General features: G+C 40.9%; 1 protein-coding gene across 1 annotated transcript in view; it reads right to left on the reverse strand.

Annotated features, from left to right (window-relative positions):
- LOC126469634 (uncharacterized) overlaps positions 1 to 22,505 on the reverse strand; it is a 69,961-nt gene that overhangs the window by 13,675 nt on the left and 33,781 nt on the right. Inside the window, exon 3 of the mRNA XM_050096760.1 lies at positions 12,724 to 12,825. Within this exon, the coding sequence (XP_049952717.1) occupies positions 12,724 to 12,825 (102 nt within the window). The remainder of the gene's footprint in view (positions 1 to 12,723; positions 12,826 to 22,505) is intronic.

Consider the following 22,505-nt stretch of genomic DNA (forward strand, 5'->3'; position numbering starts at 1 on the left):
AGAACATTTCCAGACTGGCTAAAAGATGCTGATGTTAAACCTCTTTACAAGAAGGAGGATAAAGAGATATCATGCAACAGTTGACCAATTTCACTTTTTCTGGCCTTTTCAAAAGTATTTTAAAAGATTCTGTTCAAACATCTCTTCAAGCATGTGACTGAAAATAATAAATTGTCCAAGTCACAGTTTGGGTTTGTTAAGGATTATGATATGGAGAAAGCTATTTACTGATACAATGGGAGCATACATAATTCATTAGACAACAGATTAGAGGCTACTGGCATTTTCTGTAACCTGTCAAAAGCCTTGGACTGTGTGACTCACAGCATTCACTTGACTAAAGTAGATGTTGTGGTGCCACTGGCAGTGTTGTGAGATGGTTTGAGTCTTATCTAACTAACAGGAAATGGAAGGTGAATACCTGTGCAGCAAGCAGTCAGTCTTCATCTGATTGGGAATTAACTACATGCTGTGTTCTTCGAAGTTCCATCTTGGGTCCATTGCTTTTTCTTGTGCACATTAGTGACCTCTCATCTGTTACAGTGTCATATTCTAATTTTGTTTTGATTGCAGATGATACGAACACTGTCATAAATAGAAAGTCAAGTCAGACTTAGAAAGGGCTGGTAATCAAATTTTCATTGGCATCAATAGAAGGTTTTAAGTTAATTCACGGTCATTAAAATTTGAAAAGACCTACTATATGCAGTTCAGAACCTGTAAGATATTTCCTTCGAGCATGTGTATAACATATGACGACACACAGATCGAAAAGGTTGACAGTGTTAAATTTCTTGGATTACAACTCAATAATAAATTCAGTAGGGGAAGTTCATACCTCAGAATTGCTGAAGCACCTAAAAAGTCTGTATTTGCAGTGCAAATTATGTCAGATGTAGGAGATATAAATATAAAAAACTTGTATACTTTATTTGCTTTCATTCTATTATGTCATATAGGATTATATTCTCGGGTAAACCATGAAAATGAACCAAAGATTTTAGTGTGGAAAAGTGTTTAATAAGAATCATTTGTGGTGCCAGAACATCATGTAGAAACCTCATTCTGGAAACATCCCCCAGGCTGTGGCTAAGCCATGTCTCTGCAATATCCTTTCTTTCAGGAGAGCTAGTCTTGCAAGGTTCACAGGAGAGCTTCTGTAAAGTTTGGAAGGTAGGAGACTAGGTATTTGCAGAAGTAAAGCTGTGAGGATGGGGCGTGAGTCATGCTTGGGTAGCTCAGTTGGTACAGCACTTGCCTGCAAAAGGCAAAGGTCCCGCGTTCAAGTCTCGGTCCAGCACACAGTTTTAATCTGCCAGGAAGTTTCATATCAGTGCACACTCTGCTGCAGAGTGAAAATCTCATTCTGGAAACATCCCCCAGGCTGTGGCTAAGCCATGTCTCCGCAATATCCTTTCTTTCAGGAGTGCTAGTCCTGCAAGGTTCGCAGGAGAGCTTCTGTAAAGTGTGGAAGGTAGGAGATGAGGTACTGGCAGAAGTAAAGCTGTGAGGACATGGCGTTAGTCGTGCTTGGGTAGCTCAGTTGGTAGAGCACTTGCCCGCGAAAGGCAAAGGTCCCAAGTTTGAGTCTCAGTCCAGCACACAGTTTTAATCTGCCAGGATGTTTCATATCAGTGCACTCTCCACTGCAGAGTGAAAATCTCATTCTGGAAATATCCCCCAGGCTGTGGCTAAGCCATGTCTCTGAAATATCCTTTCTTTCAGGAGTGCTAGTCTTGCAAGGTTCGCAGGAGAGCTTCTGTAAAGTTTGGAAGGTAGGAGATGAGGTACTGGCAGAAGTAAAGCTGTGAAGATGGGGCGTGAGTCATGCTTGGGTAGCTCAGTTGGTAGAGCTCTTGCCCGCGAAAAGCAAAGGTCCCGAGTTCGAGTCTTGGTCTGGCACACAGTTTTAATCTGCCATGAAGTTTCGTATCAGCACACACTCTGCTGCAGAGTGAAAATCTCATTCTATGTAGAAACCTCTTCAAAGGACTGTGTGTTCTAACAACTGCTTCTCAGTATATTTATCCCTTAATGAAATTTGTTGCAAGTAACATATCTCTGTTCTCAACTAATAGCTCAATACACAGGATCAATGCTAGCAATAAGAACAATCTACATGAATACATAAAATCACTTACCTTGGTCTAAAAAGGGGTCCATATATTCAGGAACACACATATTCAATAAATTGCCAGCAACCATTAAAAAGCTGGTTTCAGATACAGCACAGTTTAAAAAGAGTTTGAAAGACTTTTTGATAGACAACTCCTCCTACTCTATAAATGAATATCTTAACAGGGATTGTTACACCAGTTTAAGTAAAAATGTCTGTTAGATTTCAGTTTTGACAGCAGTTTGTCACAACTGTCAAGATTATGCGTTTTGTGTATCATAAATTCATTAAAAGTGCATAGCTGTTTCATTCTGACAGTGTATTAATTCTGTAAATATTAGCAGTTCCAGTTTACTATAATATATTCACCCATTTTGATGATCTCCTGACAAATGATCAGGGTAGTGAATATTATATTCAAATTCTGTATGTTTTTTATGTTATACTTTCTGACATGTTCCATACCCACAGGAATCATCTCATTATTGGCTCTATGAAACAGTAAACTGAATCTAATCTAATCTGACCTAACTGACTCATTTCTATGCAGTACAATCAAAATGAAAATCCAGAGTCAACTAAAACAAGTGTGAAGAAAGCAGTATGCACTGGTCAGTACCTAAATCACTTTGGGAACATAGATATTAACTGAGAGCAGACACATGTGGGATTGAAAAGAACTAGACTGGTACTGCGGACAAAAAGAACTACAACTGAGTTTAAGGTCCATCAATTTCAGGCTGTTCTATCTTGGCAAAGAATGAATTCCTCACAAACCACAATAAGTTGTGCTCATACCTTCATTGTCAAATATGCAGAGCTCTAAGAGTAGCAGTTTCTCCAACAAATAGCACTGCCAAAAATGTAAAGCAGTCACAATAACTTTATGTAACTCTATACAGTCAACAAATATTGGGGGGAGGGGGGTCTCCAAAACAGTAAGTTACAAATATCTTCCCATGCTGAGACCATTGCATAACAAGAGTAGCATATTATCAGAAGAGATTACATGTTCTGAGTTTCTTGCAGATGTAGTTCTGGTATGGTATGGTTAGCAGGTCTATCACAGTATGGGAGTGAAATGACACAGTGTTTCAACATGTACTCCAAGGCTAAAGTACACAGTACAATACAATTCTTGTGGACAAAATGTCTAAAACACACAGCTTCACTGTAAAGTTCTTGTGGTATTGGACCAAACGCAATATTGTGTCCAGCCATGGTGAAATGGTGCCAACAGTTTTTCCAAGGCGGTACAGACATGAGTGATGCTGATCAGGCAGGAAAGCCATTGACACTGATCACAGACAACAATGCCCTGGCAATTAAGAAACTGATTTGCAGCAATTGCAAATGGTAACATAATGGTTCTAGAACTGCTCTGTGACCGAGGATTGGATTTCTGTCATCAAGAAATAGAACAATTCCAGAATTCGCAGGAGAGCTTCTGTAAAGTTTGGAAGGTAGGTGACGAGGTACTGGCAGAAGTAAAGCTGTGAGTACCGGGCGTGAGTCGTGCTTCAGTAGCTCAGTTGGTAGAGCACTTGCCCGCGAAAGGCAAAGGTCCCGAGTTCAAGTCTCGGTCAGGCACACAGTTTTAATCTGCCAGGAAGTTTCAATAGAACAATTGGTAGAATGTTCCAGTCATTGTTTACAGAGACTTCATGATTATCAGATGGAGTCAAGTATATTGTGAGTATCCCATTTACCTTGAATAGAATTCTATGAAGTTCAAGCTTCAAAATACTGAGTGCTGCAAAATCTAAGGATATTAATATTTCTATATATGCACCCCTTCAAAATATAAGATGCAATTCCTGCTCTCCACATACCTGACCCAGATTCCTATTTCAGTGGTCAAATAATGTTCTGAAACATGTATTGTAACTATAGGATTTGTGGCTACATTGGAAGTTCATTGACTTTATTTTTTCATCTCTACGTATTGTTTGAGCCAGCGGCCTTGCAGCAATGGTAACATCAGTTCCCATCAGATCATAGAAGTTAAGCACTTTCAGGCTTGGACAGCACTTGGATGGATGACCATCTGAGCTGCCAAGTGCTGTCGGCAAGTGGGTTGCACTCAGCCCTTGTGAGGCTACTTGACTGAGAAGCAGTGGCTCTGACCATGAAAACTGACAATGGCCAGGAGAGCCAAGTGCTGTGCACATTCCCCTCAGTGTCTGCATCCACTGATGCCTATGAGCTGAGGATGGCGTGGTGGTTGGTTGTTACTGTTAGATCTTCCGACAGACCTATTCTGACAGAGAATATAATGTCCCAACTGATTGATTCACTCACTGACTCATCACCACTCAGTCCAAACCATTAAGGACATAAACTTGAAATTTAAGAAGGGATTTTTAGAAATTCCACCCCTAAAGGGGTGATATAGGGGAGGAAAGGTTTTTTTGAGAATATGTCATTATTAAGCCAATTTTGAAGCTAGACGTACGAAACTTGGTATTTGTTTTCTTAGTCAGAAATAAAGAAATACGTGTTTCAGCATTTTTAGAAATGTAATCGTTATGGGACTGAAATAGTTGGTGAATTTGTTTTTTGACAATAAATCATTGTTACAGAACTGCTAAAGTGTTTTAAACTATATCCACAGAAATTAGTATTTGACTTATCAGTTACAAATAAAAAAATACATGTTTTGGTATTTTTCTAAATTCAGCTCGTAAGGAGGTGAAATAGGGAATGAAATATTTTATGATATATCTTATTATGAAAGCATTTTTAAAGCTAAATAAATCTATAAAAATTTGAATTTGGTTTCTTGGTTGTAAAAAGAAGTGTTTTTGGAAAGTAAGGCCCTATGGGGGTGAGAGGTAAATGTTTTATGAAAGTATTTTATTTTGAAAATATTTTTGAAGCTAAATCTATGAAAACTGGTATTTGGATTCTTGGTTGAAAATGAAAAAAATATATGTTTCACTATTTTGGGGTGATATAGTGCCAGACTGTTTCACTGATCCAACATCACTCAGTTCAAACTGCTAAGCATAGAAACTTGACATTAGGAGAAGGTGTGGATCATATACTGTAGGCATCATTTAAATTTTTTTGTTATACTAAAAAAATTAAAACTAAATTTATGAAAATTGTTAAATCACTTCTAGATTAGTTATGAAGAAATATGTGTTAGGGGACAAAATTTTCTATGGAAATATCACCACAAGCAGGCAAAAGGCATGATTAACAAAAACCTTAGACTTCAGCTACCAGAATCACATTTTGGTCAGAAATATTTTCAGAAAAGACCATGTTTCCATCACTTTAATTAGCATGAAAAGCTTAGAAGTTGTTGCAATTTGTGGACAACATAAAAATTTGATTAAAGGAAAAAAAAAAGAAATATGTGCCTCTGTACAGTCTACATGAGTTTTGGTCACAAAAGTTTTTGTTATATTGCTTTTAATACCAACAGTGTACAATCTACATTTGTCATGAGAAAAGATGCTGTCCTCACACTAGAGACTACCAGAATACTCCTATAAATAACAGTATTTCCCTTTCTATTTTCATGTGTTACCGAGATGTAAGCAACGAGCCACAAAATTCCATTTGCCAAAAACATCAACAACAATCAAAGACATGTTTGACCCCATAACTGATAGAAGTATTTGATTAAACTCCATGTTGCTCCAGCTTGATCCAACTGACAGAGATGTTCAACAAGAACCTATTACAGTTCCACAAACACTAAAAAATCTCAACATTTGTATGGTTTGTTGCTGAAGCAATCTTTACTATGTCTTGCCCTGACCCATGTCCATTTTGTTTCTTGCCCCATCCACTATCACCATATGATTTTCCTTCTCAAAATATCTGCACAAAGAACCCCCATCCTCTATCACTTGTATAAAACTTGCATTTGGTTTGAAGAAATTGCTAACTTGTTACTTGTTTCTTAAATCTTCTTGCAGCTATTACTCCACACTCTTTCCATGACTACTACAACAGTTGGACTTTACTCTCTCTGAAGTGATCATTTGTATATTAAATGCCTGTTCTGCCTTGGCTGCATCTACATTTGGTGCAGACTCTTGCTTATCTAACACATATAACAGGGCAAACTGTCAGTAACTGTTCTCTTTGTGTGACATTAGCACTTCCAAGTTTCTACTTCTCTCACATTAACCTTTTCAATTCCTTGCTATCAGCGTCAAACTCCTCCTTAAGGGCCATGATTTTTCTCTCCTGTTCAGCTATTGTTTTGTCTCATGCACAGACATTGCAATACCACAAAAGATGCTCATTTACATCACCGTTTCCCACACAACTGCTTTATGTCCAATGAAACCATCTATTACAGTAACTGCAATGCAGGCCAGAACTAACTTTCATATGGCAGTTCAAACACTTGACAACACTGGAATCTGTATCGACTAATACAACTAAATTATTATACACTACAGTCAACACTTGAGCCGTATTGTACACCGCAGGTGCAGTTATTAAATAACATGACAGATAAAATGTAGTTATATGGAAATTTTTCAACTGTAGTCAGCAAAAATTAGAGCATTGAGCACACAGTGAAAAATTCAGAAGAAAATATTTAAAAAAAATAGTGATCAGAAAACTAAATTATGATCACAGAACTGTCCGCCCCAGTAGCTGAGTGGTCAGTGCGACAGACTGTCAATCCTAAGGGCCCGGGTTCGATTCCCGGCCGGGTCGGAGATTTTCTCCGCTCAGGGACTGGGTGTTGTGTTGTCCTAATCATCATCATTTCATCACCATTGATGCGCAAGTCACCGAAATGGCATCAAATCGAAAAACTTGCACCAGTCTACCGGACGGGAGGCTCTCGTCACATGCCATATATATAGAGGGAAACATTCCACGTGGGAAAAATTATATATAAAAACAAAGATGAGGTGACTTACCGAACGAAAGCGCTGGCAGGTCGATAAACACACAAACAAACACAAACATACACACAAAATTCAAGCTTTCGCAAAAAACTGTTGCCTCATCAGGAAAGAGGGAAGGAGAGGGAAAGACGAAAGGATGTGGGTTTTAAGGGAGAGGGTAAGGAGTCATTCCAATCCCGGGAGTGGAAAGACTTACCTTAGGGGGAGAAAAGGACAGGTATACACTCGCACACACACACACATATCCATCCACACATATACAGACGCAAGCAGACATATTAAAAGGCAAAGAGTTTCCTTCCCTCTTTCCTGATGAAGCAACCGTTGGTTGCGAAAGCTTGAAATTCTGTGTGTGTGTTTGTGTGTTTTTTTATTGTGTCTGTCTACCAGCGCTTTCCCGTTTGGTAAGTCATGGAATCTTTGTTTATATATATATATATATATATATATATATATATATATATATATATATATATATATATATCACAGAACTCATATAGACAGAATGCTAATGTACCCAGAAAGATCAAACTGTCTTCAAATATTACACTTAAATATTTATAAAAACAAACTTGATTTGTGCACATCAAGGCATGGTACAGTCATTCATGCAAAGATGATATTCTCCTTGAAAAGCTTTAATTTTATGGAATTAACAACAGATTTGAATCACATTTGGCAAAATGAACACAAAAGTGGGCTAGCATATTTTGGATAATGCCAGAAGAATACAAATTTCTATGACTGAGAAGAAATCACAAATGGAGGCCCACAGGGTTTGATTTTGGAACGTCACCTATTCTTTGTGTATGTGAATGACCTTATAGTTGACATGCACTCCACAGAGTTGATACTTTTTGCAGATGACAAAAATGTTATAAATTAACCAACTGGCCACAAACATTCTCAATAACTTTTTCAAACAATTAATAAATGAGTTTCTGTAAATAGACTAGTGCTTAATTTTGTAAAAACACAGTATATTCAGCTCTGTACCACAAATAGAGTAATTTTAATGATCAGTGCAACAATAATATGGGTTACTGAATAATGCAGAATGCTTCAAATTTTGGGTGCACATAATGATAAAAATATTGAGTTGTAGTTAATCTTTCAAATACACTTGCTGATAAATCAACCCATCTTGGATGATGGGTAGTGTAGGAGGCAACAGATGAGAGGCATAAAGAGAACATGAACAAAGAGAGACATGAAGGGAAGGCAAGGCAAGGGGTATTTAAGGAAGAGACAGCTAGGAAATATAACAGAGATGTGTCAGCAATGATTTCACTTTCATTCAAATAAGGGAAGTGGTGTGACAGTGAAATAGGAGGTATGGACTTTTAGTGGGGAATGAGAGAGGAATGGGAGATTTTAGGATACAAGGAAAGTAGGAGTCAGTGGTAGGTGCAGTGTTGGTGTAAATTAAAAGACAGATAAATTAATGTAGAGTTAAATGTTGGGAAGCTGGTTTGGAATGGGGGAGGAAATGGATGTGGGACAGTGGGGCAGAGGCTAATGATCACTGAGGCCAATGGGACTACGAGATCAAAGAATTTGTTGAAGGTACAATTCCTATTCATTAACATAAGGTAACTTGATACTGAGGGGTGGGGGGTATCCAGATGGCACAGTTTGTGAAGCATCCTTTGAAGTCAGGCATGCTGTGCTGTGCCTCTACATGTGATCAGCTGTGCTCTTGTTCACAGTATGACAGTGGCTATTCCTTCAGAAAAGCATTTGATTTTTTGTTAAGCTAACGTATGCTGATGAGTAAAATATTATGAACAGCCAATTAACAGTGAGTTGCTCAACATTTAGAATGCGTTATAGCAGTGATTGTGTTTGGAATGGATTCAAGAAATATTTGGTAGGTTTCCTTAGGTATGTGACACTAGATGCTTATGCCACAGCTCATGTTATTCCCATAAATTATGGGTAAGTGATTTGTCAGCAAAGTGCTGGCACTCTACAGAGACCAACATGTGTTCCACAGTGTTCATATTTTGTGAATCTGATGATGAACACACCAACAAGAGATTATTTTCATGCTCCAGAAACCATTGTACATGATTCTGGCCATATGAATTCCCAGGTGAATGTGCCCCCAAAGCACAATACTGCCTCCATCAGTTGGTGTCTGTCTACAGTGCATGTTTTGAGTAGCTGTTCACCTGGATGAAAGCATATCTGGACACAGCCATCAACCTAGTGTAACACAAAATGTGATTCATCAGACGTGTGACACATTTCCAGCGATCCACAAACCTGCCTCTATGATACTGTGCCTACTGCAGTCATAACTGAGAGATGTTGTAGAGTCAATATGGAAACACATAGGGGTCATGTGCTGCTGAACCCGATATGTGCCAAACAGTGTGCTCAGAAATAATTTAGCCTGCACCAGCTTTGTATTCAATCACCAAATCTGCCACAGACTACTGTCCATCCCGTTTCACATAGTTGAAAAGCCTCCAATCTCCTTGTTCAGTGCTAAGTCATGTAATTCCAACACCTTGTGGCCTGCTCATAGTTCTGCAATCCTTCTACCATTTTCTATAGAAGCTCATGACAGTAGCACATGAACAGCTGGTCAGCTTTGCTGTTTCCAAGCTGCTTGCTCCTAAGTTCTAGGCCATAACAACATACCATTTGTCATAGTCACTTATTTCAGTGGCTTTCCCTATTTTCTGCTTGTATCTTTGCTGCAATGGGACCCCCATTCATCTCTGCTCTGCTTGTATACTTTTCTCCCATGTCCCATTCCTGCAGTACCACCAGTTGGATTTCAATCTCATGGTGGGCAGTGGTCACAATCATTTTCCCACAATAATTTTCACTCATCAGTGTAAAACCTATGAAGAACTTGCAGCAGATTTGATAGATGACATATATGCTTTCACAGGTGATCCTGCCTATAGTGGGGTAAGACATGCCTATGATGTGACTGGAATAAGGTGTGTGATAGGGTGCATGATGAAAGTTTTGCACATGGGTTTTTACCATAGATGTGTTATAATGGAGGGGGAGGCTGGAATACCATTGTAGCAACCAGGAGGGGGGGGGGGGGGGAGGGGAGCATTAGTGAATATGAGTTTGGGAAGGATATTCCACATTTCATAGTGAGATGAGAGGTAGCCTTGATGGAGGATGTGGTTAGTATCTTCCATCTTTTCGTACCATATGCCCGTCATATCACCGGTCAGGCACAAATGCAAGTCCTGTCCCATTCACCCAATCAGAACAACCTTTGCCAGTTGTGTTGCAGATGTATCTTACCCCATCAGTGACAGAACAATCTGTGAAATCAGCTGTATCTAATTTCAAATTCTGCCCATTCTGTGGGCATATTGTGTGCATCACCAGCTGTGGTCTGTCTACTTAAATAAGTGACCATAACAATGGGAAGATCAAAGGTGATCACCCTATGGCTATTTACTAAAATATGCTTAAGTCGAATAATGGCTTACTTAACCAATGAAAAATGTGACCCAGTTGCTCTGTAGAAATGTATGTTGTCACTGGTAGGTTTGGCTTTTTTGTTAAGCCATTCTCAAGTGGATTCATAACTGCCATACATGTGATGGATGTATACATATAGATGACTGAAGATGGAAAAACAAGGTTCCCATATGTTTGTGTACAGACTTGAGAATGGCTTAACAAAAAGCTGAAACTGTTAGCGGACTAAATAAAGTTCTACAGAACAACAGGAACAGTCCTTTTGCTAATGAAACAAACAGTTATGGAGCACATGGAGAAACTAGTAATGAATAATGGCTGTTTCACTACTTCTGGCTCCTGGAACCTGCACTCCCCACATCCTCTTTTCTCCTTCCAACAATTCAGCTGGTCTCAGTCTGTGCTAGTGGTTATCCCATGATGAACTCTGTCCCTGTTCCCATGACTTCTCTCTCTCCCCACTTCTCTCCCTCAACACCTCTATAAAACTTTGTTTCCATTTGGTTCACTGTTGTTTACTTTGTTCATCTCTTGGTCTCCCTCTACATTTTTTACCCCTTAATACTAAACTGGTAATCCCTTGGTGTCTGAGAATGTGTCCTACTGATTGATCTCTTCTTCTAGTCAGGTTGTGCTACAAATTTCTTTCCTCTCAATTCTGTTCAGTATTTCCTCATTAGTTATGTGATCTAGCCACCTAATCTGCTGCATTCTTCTGTAGCACAACATTTCAAAAGCTTCTATTTTCCTCTTGTCTGAACCGTTTATTAGCCATGTTGCACGTCTACACATGGCCACACTGCATACGAATACTTTCAGGAAACACTTCTTGACACTTAAATCTATATTTGATGTTAACAAATTTTTCTTCCTCGGAAATGCTTTCCTTTCCATTGCCAGTCTATATTTTATGTCCTCTCTACTTCAGCCATCATCAGTTATTTTGCTACCCAAATAATGAAACTTGTTTACTACTTTAGTGTCTTGTTTCCTAATTTAATTTCCTGATTTAATCAGACTACATTCCAATATCCTGGTTTTGCTTTTGTTGATGTCCATCTTATATTCTCCTTTGAAGACACTCTTCATTCTGTTCAACTGCTCTTCCAAGTTGTTTGCTGCCTCTGGCAGAATAACAGTCATGAGCAAACCCCAAAGTTTTTATTTCTTCTCCATGAACTTTAATTCCTACTCTAAATTTTTTTGTTCCTTTCATTTCTTGCTCAATATACAGATTGAATAACATTGGCAATAGGCCCTGTTTCACTCCCTTCTCAACCATTGCTTCCCTTTCATGCCCCTCAGCTCTAATAACTGCCATCTGGTTACTGCACAATTTGTAAAAAGCCCTTCATTCCCTGTATTTTACATCTGTTACCTTCTGGATTTCAAAGAGAGTATTCCAATCAACACTAGTAAAAGGTTTCTCTAAGTCGACAAATGAGAGAAATGTAGATTTTCCTTTCCTTAACCTATCTTCTAAGATAAGTCATAGGGTCAGTATTGCCTCATGTGTTGTTATGTTTCTGTGGAATCCAAAATGATCTTCCCTAAGGCTGGCTTCTACTAGTTTTTCCATTCTCCTAATATAAAGAATACATGTTAGTATTTTGCAACCATGACTTATTACACTGATAGTTTGGTAATATTCACACCTATCAGCACCTGATTTCTTTGGAACTGGAATAATTGTATTCTTCTTGAAGTCTGATGGTATTTCACCTTACTCCCAGAGCCTTGTTTTGACATAGATCAGAAACCAGATTTTAAATTGCAAGACATTTCCAGGGGTAGATGTTGATTCTGGCCAGAATTTATTGGTTGTGAACTGTAGATTAAAACTGAAGAAAATGCAAAAAAAAAGTATGATATTAAGGAGATGGCACCTAAAACAGTTGAAAGAACCAGAGGTTGTTGAGAGTTTCAGGAGTTTTAGGCAACTGGAACAGGAGATGGGAAAACAGTAGAAGATAAATTGGTAGCTTTAAGAGTTGAAATAGTGAAGGCAGTAGAGGATCAAATAGGTAAAAAGACAAAGCCTAATAGAAATCCTTGAATAACACAGGAGATACTGAATTTAATTGATGAAAGGAGTACATATAAGAAAGAGGAAAAGACCTTCACCCACCTCCTTCTTATTCCTGTCACCCACTCCACCTAATACACCTCCACACCTCCCCAATCTAGAGAGCCTGCAGTGCCAAAACAGTGATGCCAAGTGTGTGCTATGTGTCTTACACTACAACTAAAATTCATCACCTTTCATGCGCAAACACTAAGTTTGAGATGCTATATCGATTATCTTCAGAACTGCTGCTTCTTCTAGAAGACCTTTGTACACCTTCAGCATCCATGTTATCCCTGAAAATGACAAAAAATTGTAGCAAAGTTTTGTTACACATTTACATTTGTATAATTTTGTGTATATACCCTATTTATGCCTTTTAAATACAGGCAACTATTTATGTAGAGCTAATTACATTGAGTTCATGGAGCACTGCAATATGGCAGTCTATGACATTTGACATGAGTGTTTCAATAAAGATATTAATACAGACAGATAATGTTTGCATAGTAGGTTGCTGAATGTCAATCCTTACATCAGCATATGTGACTTTCATATAGGTTCATTTAAGCATTATTAGCTAGAAATTTTTCACAGGATCATATCTAATGTCAGTGGTTAGTGTTTAATATTTTGATAAGCTTGATTAATCTTCTCCTTCCATATATAAATGGAAAATTCATCATACTCTAAATACCTTTCCTTAATAGAGCATAACACATGATTCCACCATAAAACCTGCCCCTGCTGCAAAGCTACAAGACAGTATCATGGCTCAGCATCTCATACATTGCTCAGATCATTATTAACAGTTTTCTTGTTGTGACAGTGCCACGACATTTAACAGTGCCACCATGAGAGTACGTGCAAACAGCGATAGAGGCGCTCCGCAACTCGGCTGAGCGCGGGAGCGCCACGTAGCTACGAACGGCGCCGGCCGCATGTCACGGCACGGCAGTCGAATAAGAGATACTGAGTTGTTATCATGCAACCAGCTATTGTTTCTAAGTGAGTGTGTTTGAATATCCATGCAATTATTGGTGATTAAAGGTTATAACACTTTTTGGCAACGAGGTTGGGATATTTTCACTGTGTTGTGGATTTGTCTGTTCGTGACAGGGCAGACATGGAACAGCTTATGCAAGTGCTCATTGAACAACAAACACAGCTGACGGCTGCTATTCAGGCACAACAAACACAGCTGATGGCTGCTATTCAGGCGTTGTCGCTGTCGCTTACTCATCGTCTGTCTTCTGTTTCTCCGCCTCCATTCCCTCCTTACAACGAGGCCGCTGAAGACTGGGAGGATTATGAGAAGCGTTTGCGGCAACACTTCTTGGCTTTCGGCATTGTCAACACTCCTATGTGTAAGTCGTTATTTCTATCTTCGATTTCCCCATGGATCTATCAGCTGCTATCTCAGTTAGCCCCTCTGCGGGAACCTGCCTCTCTGTCCTTCCAAGAAATGTGTGACTTATTGTCTAACTATTACCGAAAAAACACCCACGTCGTTGCCGCCTGCGTGGAATTCTACTGGTGTCGTAAACAGCCCCATCAATCTTACCAGGCTTGGGCGGCGGAACTACACAGTCTGAGTAGGAAATGTCAGTTTGTCACGGACACTCATCATGAGTCTGATGCTGATTCAATGGTTAGGGATGCTATTCTACGGCTTGCTCCTGATAAAGAAGTTTGGCAACGTGCCCTACAACTGCCAAACCCGTCGTTGTCGGAAGTTCTAAGCATCGCTCAATCCTTTGAAGTGTCTCACACTGCTGGCGTGCAAATAGACGCGTGGTGTGATGTAGGCGCTGTACAGTCAACTTTCAACACGGACAATTTGCCTGTTTCACAGGAGAACGAAGATGTGGCGGCAGTTCACTCACGTAAAAAACGTTGCGTTGGGCCGCAGTGCTCGCAGCGAAAACTGCAACCACAGAAGCAGGTTCATTCCGCACTTCCTTCTTGTCCACGTTGTTTCGTACAGCATGACAGGGCCGCATGTCCAAAACGTTGGGCCACGTGTAATTCAATTAGGAAAAAAGGCCACATTGCTTCTGTGTGTCAGTCCCCTAAAGTTCCTGTCGATGAGGATGAGGCATCGGATATGGATGTTAACTGTGTGCTTTCTCAAACAAATAAGTTGTTTGTTACTGTTCGTGTTCTGGATAAAGACATTCACATGCAAGTGGAGACTGGCTCTGCAGTAACTCTCATTAATTCTCGCACGTATTTGGAGTTGGGCTCCCCTCCCTTGTCTCCAGTTACACGAAATCTGAGAATGTATAATAACCAGAAAATTTCTATCATTGGCCAGTTTGATGCTTCCACTGCCTACAAGTCTGTTGTTAGGCCCCTCACATTTAATGTGGTGGATCATGCGGGCACTGAAAACCTGTTTGGTTATGATGCTTTCCAGTTGTTTGGGTTCTCCATTGATGATGATGTGCACCTCATATCTGAGGATATTCCGTATCAACAGCTGGATGGATTGTGTTCTGAATTTTTGTCCGTGTTCTCTGTTGGTCTGGATCATGCCAAGGATTTTGAAGGCCACATTACTCTTAAACCTACAGCTCGCCCTAAGTTTTTCTGAGCACGCCCTATTCCTGTGGCATTGCATGCACCTGTCAAGGCTGAGATAGACAGGTTAACAGCTTCAGGGATTCTCCTTCCTGTTACCTCCAGCGAATAGGCATCGCCAATCGTGGTGGTTTCTAAAGCAAACGGGAGTCTGCGATTGTGTGGTGATTTTAAAGCCACCATCAACGCTCAGAGCCTCATTGACACTTATCCTCTTCCCCATCCCGAGGAGTTATTTACCAAGCTCGCTGGGGGCCAGTTCTTTTCCAAACTTGACTTATCGGAGGCGTACCATCAGTTGCCGTTGGATGCTTCTTCCAAGGAATTTCTCATCATCAACACTCCTTGTGGGTTGTATCAGTACCAGCAGTTACCATTTGGTGTCGCTAGCACGCTGGCCGTTTTTCAGCGGTTTTTGGAACAGCTCACGGCTTCCGCTCCCGGCTGCATAAACTATCTGGATGACATTGTTGTCACAGGGGCCTCCACTGAGGAGCACCTTCGCAATTTGCGTTCACTGTTTCAAGTTTTGCATTTGGCTGGGTTGAGGTGCAATCTGGACAAGTCCCAGTTCTTCCAACCCTCCATTGTGTATCTTGGTTTCCACTTGTCCCGTGAGGGTATACATCCTCTACGTCAGCACATTGCGGCCATTGATGCTCTACCCCAGCCAACTATGGTCAAAGAACTTCAGGCGTTTCTAGGCAAGATTGCTTATTATCACAAATTCATTCCATCCGCGGCGGGGTAGCTCATCCTCTGCATCAGCTGTTATGCAAAAACGTCCCTTTCTGTTGGTACGACGAGTGTGAGCAGGCTTTTGTCTGCCTGAAGGCTCATTTGCAGTTGGCGCCTTGTCTTGCCACATTCCGTCCGGGTTAGCTCTTGGTTCTGGCGACTGACATGTCACAGTATGGCCTAGGGGCTGTTCTCGCCCATCGGTATGAGGATGGGTCAGAACGACCCATTGCCTATGCTTCCAAGACCCTCAACGATGTGCAACGGCATTACTCTCAAATCGAAAAGGAGGTGCTCGCCATCATTTATGCTCTAAAAGAGTTCAGCGTTTTTTTGTATGGCTCTAAGTTTCACCTCATCACTGACCACAAGCTGCTGGTCTCTCTGTTAAGCCCATCGGCATCGCTTCCAGATAAGGCAGCTCACCGCCTGCAACGTTGGGCCTTATACTTGTCTCGTTTTCACTATGAGATTCACTATTGCCCCTACAGCCCAGCACGCCAACGCTGACGCATTTTCGCGATTGCCGATGGGCCCCAACCCGGTTTTCGATTGTGATGAACTACTCCGTTTCCACATTGATGAGAAAGAATGTCATGCGGTCGAGGGTTTTCCACTTACAGGTTCGCATGTCGTGTCGGCTACCGTGCGGGACCCGGTCCTGCGTCAGGTGATCAGTTTTGTTCAACGGGGTGGGCCGGGCATCGGATCCCCTTCGCAACTACCATGCCTTGCACCTTTGTGATGGTGTTGTTCTTCTGGCCACGGATGGCGCATCTCCATGGGTTGTGGTGTCAGCCTCTCTTCGCAAAGATGTTCTCAAACTATTGCATGAAGGCCATTGGGGTATTTCTCGGACTAAGTCCCTGGCCCGCAGGCACGTTTATTGGCCCGGTATTGATTCAGACATCGCCCACATGGTTGCTGTGTGTGGTCAGTGTGCTCAACAACTGGCTGTACCTCGTACAATGCCCTATCCGTGCCCTGATACAGTGCAGCCATGGGAATGGTTGCACGCTGACTTTGCCAGCCCCTTCCTTGGTATTTATTGGCTACTGTTGATTGACGCCTTCTCGAAGTTTCCGTTTGTTGTTCGATGTCCGTCGCCCACCACTGCGGCAACGACGCTGGCTTTGTCCAAAATCTTTGTGCTAGAAGGTCTTCCATCCATGATCGTCACGGACAATGGCCCTCAGCTCTCTTCGCAGGCCTTCCATGATTTTTGTACTGGACAAGGGATTATCATGTTACAGCACCGCCCTTCCATCCGCAATTGAATGGGGAGGTCGAGCGCCTTGTCCGCACTTTCAAAAGCCAGATGAACAAATTCCTTAGTGATTTTTCCACAGATGACGCTCTGCTGCAATTTCTGAGTTCTTATCGCTTCACGCCTCTGGGTGATCGCAGCCCTGCTGAACTCTTGCATGGCCGCCAATCGTGCACTCTACTGCACCTGCTTCACCCTGTAAGGCATTGTGCTGTGTCCCCTAGTGTGGGAAAATACTCGGTGGGCACCGACGTGTGGGCACAAGGGTATAGATCTCGCCCTAAATGGATTCCAGGGGTGGTCAAGGCTCTTCGTGGCCGCCGGCTTTGTGAAATACGTACGGACAACGGCATGGTTGTTCGCCATTATGACCAGATGCGCCCACGAGTGGTGGCCACGCTGGTGCCACTGCCCCTTCCTTTTCCTCCACCAGCCCGAGAAGCCAGTCCTGTTGCTGCTGTCGATCTACCATAGGTGTTGATGCAGCCGACGTCGCTACCACTTCCAAGTATGCCGGAACCGGCCCCAGTCGTGACGCCGCCTTCTCCGGGACCCATCTCGCTGGAGCACACCCCCAGGTCCACGACACCTATGGATGCTGCTCTGGACTTTTCACCTATCATCTCGTCCAGGAGGCACGTTCCATGCATGAGCTTCCGTCCTGGACATTTTCGACCATACTCTCGTGTCTCTCCATGGGATCTTCTCGGGTCCTCACAAGTGTTGTGACAGTGCCACGACATTTAACAGTGCCGCCACGACAGTACGCGCAAACGGCGATAGAGGCGCTCCGCAACTCGGCTGAGCACGGGAGCGCAACCTAGCTACGAACGGCGCCGGCCGCATGTCATGGCACGGCAGTCAAATAAGAGATACTGAGTTGTTATCATGTAACCAGCTATTGTTTCTAAGTGAGTGTGTTTGAATATCCACGCAATTATTGGTGATTAAAGGTTACAACATTTCTATACCGTCAGGTCATATGATACTATGGAGAACTTTGGAACTTAATCCATAATACTGGTACAGAAGTAAATTGTCAGAAATTGTACAATGCAGACTCCACTCTGCGTAGCAGCCAGTATCTACTCTGAAAATTCTTAAAATTTAGGAAATAAAACCACCACTTTCTGAATGATCACACTCACATCATAAGAAGTTACTGACACTCACTACAGAGGCAGTTATGTCAGAATTGTAAACCACAATATTGTAATGAGGTTATATTATCCTGATTTCTAGCAGTTTCCTCCATTACTTTCACACCTCTCTGCTCATTGATGGAAATGAGAGGCGGAAAATTGTGCTTCTGAATAGTATGGGCAAATACAGTTTTCAAAGTAGTACTTACTCAGCTTTTCCAATAGAAGAAAGAATTCTTTGCACTAGATAATAAGGGCAACATATTTGTGCTCTCAGCTATGGTTTTTCATCTATTTATCTTTTTACAGTACAGGAGATAGCAGAATTCCGACAACCATTTTTTCTTTGTTAATACAGTTAACATTATTTCACTGATATTGAAAACTCAAAAATTATCTGCAGTAATGCAAAATGATCTCAGTGATCTCCATAAATTTAGTATTTTCCCATTCTCTATATATTTACCAATTTGGAGATTTACTCTAAAAATCACCTTCTAATCTGATAACAATTAATTACTCCTTAATGCTTTTAATGCCACTATTCTAATCCTTTATAATGAGTTTTCCTAATGGGGCAAGTCCTAACTTAATACATCAACCTGACAAAAAAAAAAAACAAGTGAGGTGGCACAATGGCACACTGGACTCGTATACAGGATGATGGTTAAAACCTGCATCCAGCCATCCAGATTTGGATTTTCCACGATTTCCATAAATCACTCCACGCAAATGCTGGGATGGCTCCTTTCAAGAGGCATGGTGGATTTCCTTCCTCATCCTTAACACAACCTGAGCTTGTGCTCCATCTCTACAGCTCTACTGACATCGACATTGAGAAGAAAAGAAAGACAAGGAGATGACAGCTACTGTTTAACATGAGGAGGTGAAAAGGAAGGAGAGAGAAAATGCTTTCATTGCTCTAAATATCTCCAGAGGGTAATCCACATTTTTGTGACCATAATAGAAAACCAAACAAATAAAGAAAAACCATGTAAAAATATAATAAGGAAATTACTATTCTTTTCAGTCACAAAAATAAATCAATTGTAGTTTTACTGAAACTCAATCACTAAAATGTCAAAATGCCATCAAATGAAGCTAGAAAAAGCTTTTTCCTGTCAGATGCTAACAAAAATACCAATGAATAAGAGGCAACAGTCAGTTATAATACTCATACATTTCTAGTTAGGGTATATAGGGTGCCATAGGATAGCTACTTTTCATTGTATAAATTTAAAAGTATGAGTAGGCATCTAGAATCCCTGATGAAAAAGGATGGAGCAAGAGTAGACAATTATGAATCTGCATTATTAATATCTCTCTTGTTCTGTTCTGTAGCTCATTATGGGATCTTAGAACCCAGAAGAGCCATGCTTTGTTGATTAATAGTCCTGTCTTCTCCAATATTCTTCTATGTATTTCAGTATGAAGGAACTTTTGTGCAAGTCTGCTACCATCTACAAGCAATAGTAATCTCTGGCTTTTATTGCACCACTACCTTTCAGCTTGGTAGCTATAACCTGTGGCCAAGCAAACAGAAAGTTGTCACCACATTCTCACACAAGATACTGTAAAGAGGCTATTCTGATATGTTGGAGGCCTCCACCCTCGTCCTAGAGCAAGACTAGTAACCATACATCCAGTCCCCATTGCTGTTGGTAGGGCTGGAACACTGTTGAAACAGCATGGTATGGAGGCCTGGCCCATTTCAGTGGTTATCTGAATTATACCATGTCCAAGCCTGGCAGTGTGCCATTTTTGGGGCCTATGTGATGAGGATTGATGTCCTGTCACAACAGGCCAGGGTTGAGTGGCCAAAACTACTACCTGCCCAAGCTATACAGTGCCTGTCATCATGCACAGCCAGTTCTGAGAGGTACTACATGACAGTTGTTGACCTGATGCAGCTCATCCAGCCTACTGCTAGTAGATACTGCCTCCACTAGCCATGGGGATATGGGCTGTGCCTACTCCTAGTGCTGCTGTGAGCTGAACTTGTGCCATTCAGCAGGGGGCCATCTGCTGGCTGACTTCTGGTTGCCTTGCATGCACACACTGTGCTACTACTGGACTGCATCCATGGGCAGCTGATGCTGTATCCTACAGTGGATTCTTCACCACTGTGCTTGGATGTTCCCTGTACTGGGCCCACCCAGGCTGTTAGTTGCTCATGCATCTGGTCCAAATGACATGACCAGCTTACTATGGAGCCTGTTGTTACTGTATGCCTGCCAACTACTTGGGCTGACACAGCACTACACTCAATAAGGTGCTGACAGTGCTTTGTAGCAGCTGCTGCCTGCTTCACTTATTGTTTCTTCACTACTTCGCTTGGCAACTCCATGAGCTGGCCACCTCCTGAGACCTGTGCTGAGCTAAGTACACACAACTGCCCAAGAACAGCCTATTCCGCTGTGTGCTACAGCAGTAAGATGACATTTTGGCTGCTGTACTGATTGTAATAAATAAATTCATTATTGTTTCCTCACTACTTCTACTAAAGCTCTTCACCTGGTTCTACATACCTGCTATCCTGCCAAGCATCCTGCATTGTCATTTCAACGTGCAATGAGGTCAATAAATGCTCAAGCTATCCTGACTCAACTGCACTTTTATTCTACATGAGAGAGATGATTCTGACTACAGCACCTCTTAGAGTGTTGAAGAAGAAGCCATGTGTTAAGCTTAAATAGGCTTATGTTGGTAAATTTTTTACTATTTACAATTTTGTACTGAGGAATTTTTTTTGTATCTTTTAGCTGTTGTGTACAAAAAATGAGTGCCAAATGATAATCATAATAATTTTTAGAGATTTTAAGTTGAAAGTCCATTCCAGTAAACAGTTTCAGTCTATAACGAAATTTTATTAAAGTATACACTTTGCAGCAGAGTGAAATCTTTGTTTGGGAAACAATCTGTGCTGGTGTTAACTCCTTCTGTACTGCATCCTGTCTCCCAGAGGTGCCTTTTGTTATGGAATGATAACTGAAACAACTGCTCAATTTCAGTTAAATTAATGAAAAGGTAGATAGAAAACAAATATGAAAAGTTGTGTGCCACTTATAATAAGATAATCAGAAGGTAATGACATTACTGATTACTGTCTTTCCCATTCCTTGATTGTCTGTATGTACATCTTACTTACAACAGTTATCATTTTAACAGATGCTCAGTAGAGAAGTTTTACTACATATATAACATGCAATAGTTACAAATATAAACTGAAAGCATTTTTGCTTAAGCAAGAATATATGAAGTACTTGCACTTTATGCAGAAATTTCTGCTTTTTTGTGGTGATTAATTGGTATGATCTGCTAAAGTAAACTGCAAGAAATTTTCTCAATTTTGGCTGAATGTAGAACTGGCTCACTCTGGATCCCAAAACGAGGGATGGTGAGAATCATCAGTTCTTTAATGCCATGTTGTCTCTACATGTTTCAGTGATTATCTTAAAAGCACATATGATGAGTAAAACTTAATCCTCAAGGAAGTGAGGTACGGGGAAGTTCACTGGTGTGGTATATAAGAATTCCATATATTTGTGTTAAGTGAGTGTTCAAGATGCAATTCTTTGTTTATAAGGCAATGTTTTAAAACATCAGTATCTCTGCTATAGATTGAAGTAACAGATGCAAATACCAAGAAATGTGTGTGCAAGTAAATGTTTCAGATTGTTGTTGCTACCTTGTTTGTTTTTGTCCCAGAAAAAGTGACAGAGAGATAGATATTAAAGATTTTTCTTTTAAGCTATAACTGCAGTGTATCTTCAGCACACATATTTCTCATTAGGTTAGTTGTGTAACTGAAACTAAGAACAGTAGAAACAAAGCAAGGTCCAAAACAACAAACCTCAGAGCTGTGCCCTAAAAAACGATATTTGTGCAAGTTCCAATGAAGCAAAAGCTAATATTAACAGGTCTGAGATGGAATGGGATCACTGGGTGATAAATACAGAGAATTTCGAATTCTTATGTGGTTTGCACCTGGAAATAAGAGAGAGAGACAAAGCAAACATTTTGCACTGAAGAGTCAAAGAAACTGGTATACCAGCCTAATATCATGTAGAGCCCCTGTAAGCATGCAGAAGTGCTGCAACATGATGTGGCATGGGCTTGACTAATATCTGAAGTAGTGCTGGAGGGAACTGACACCATTAATCCTGCAAGGCTGACCATAAACCCGTAAGAGTATGAGGGGTTGGAGATCTCTTCTGAAGAGCATGTTGCAAGGCATTCCAGATAT

The sequence above is a fragment of the Schistocerca serialis genome, chromosome 3, assembly GCF_023864345.2.
Source record: "Schistocerca serialis cubense isolate TAMUIC-IGC-003099 chromosome 3, iqSchSeri2.2, whole genome shotgun sequence".
In the NCBI taxonomy this organism is placed as follows: Eukaryota; Metazoa; Arthropoda; class Insecta; order Orthoptera; family Acrididae; genus Schistocerca; species Schistocerca serialis.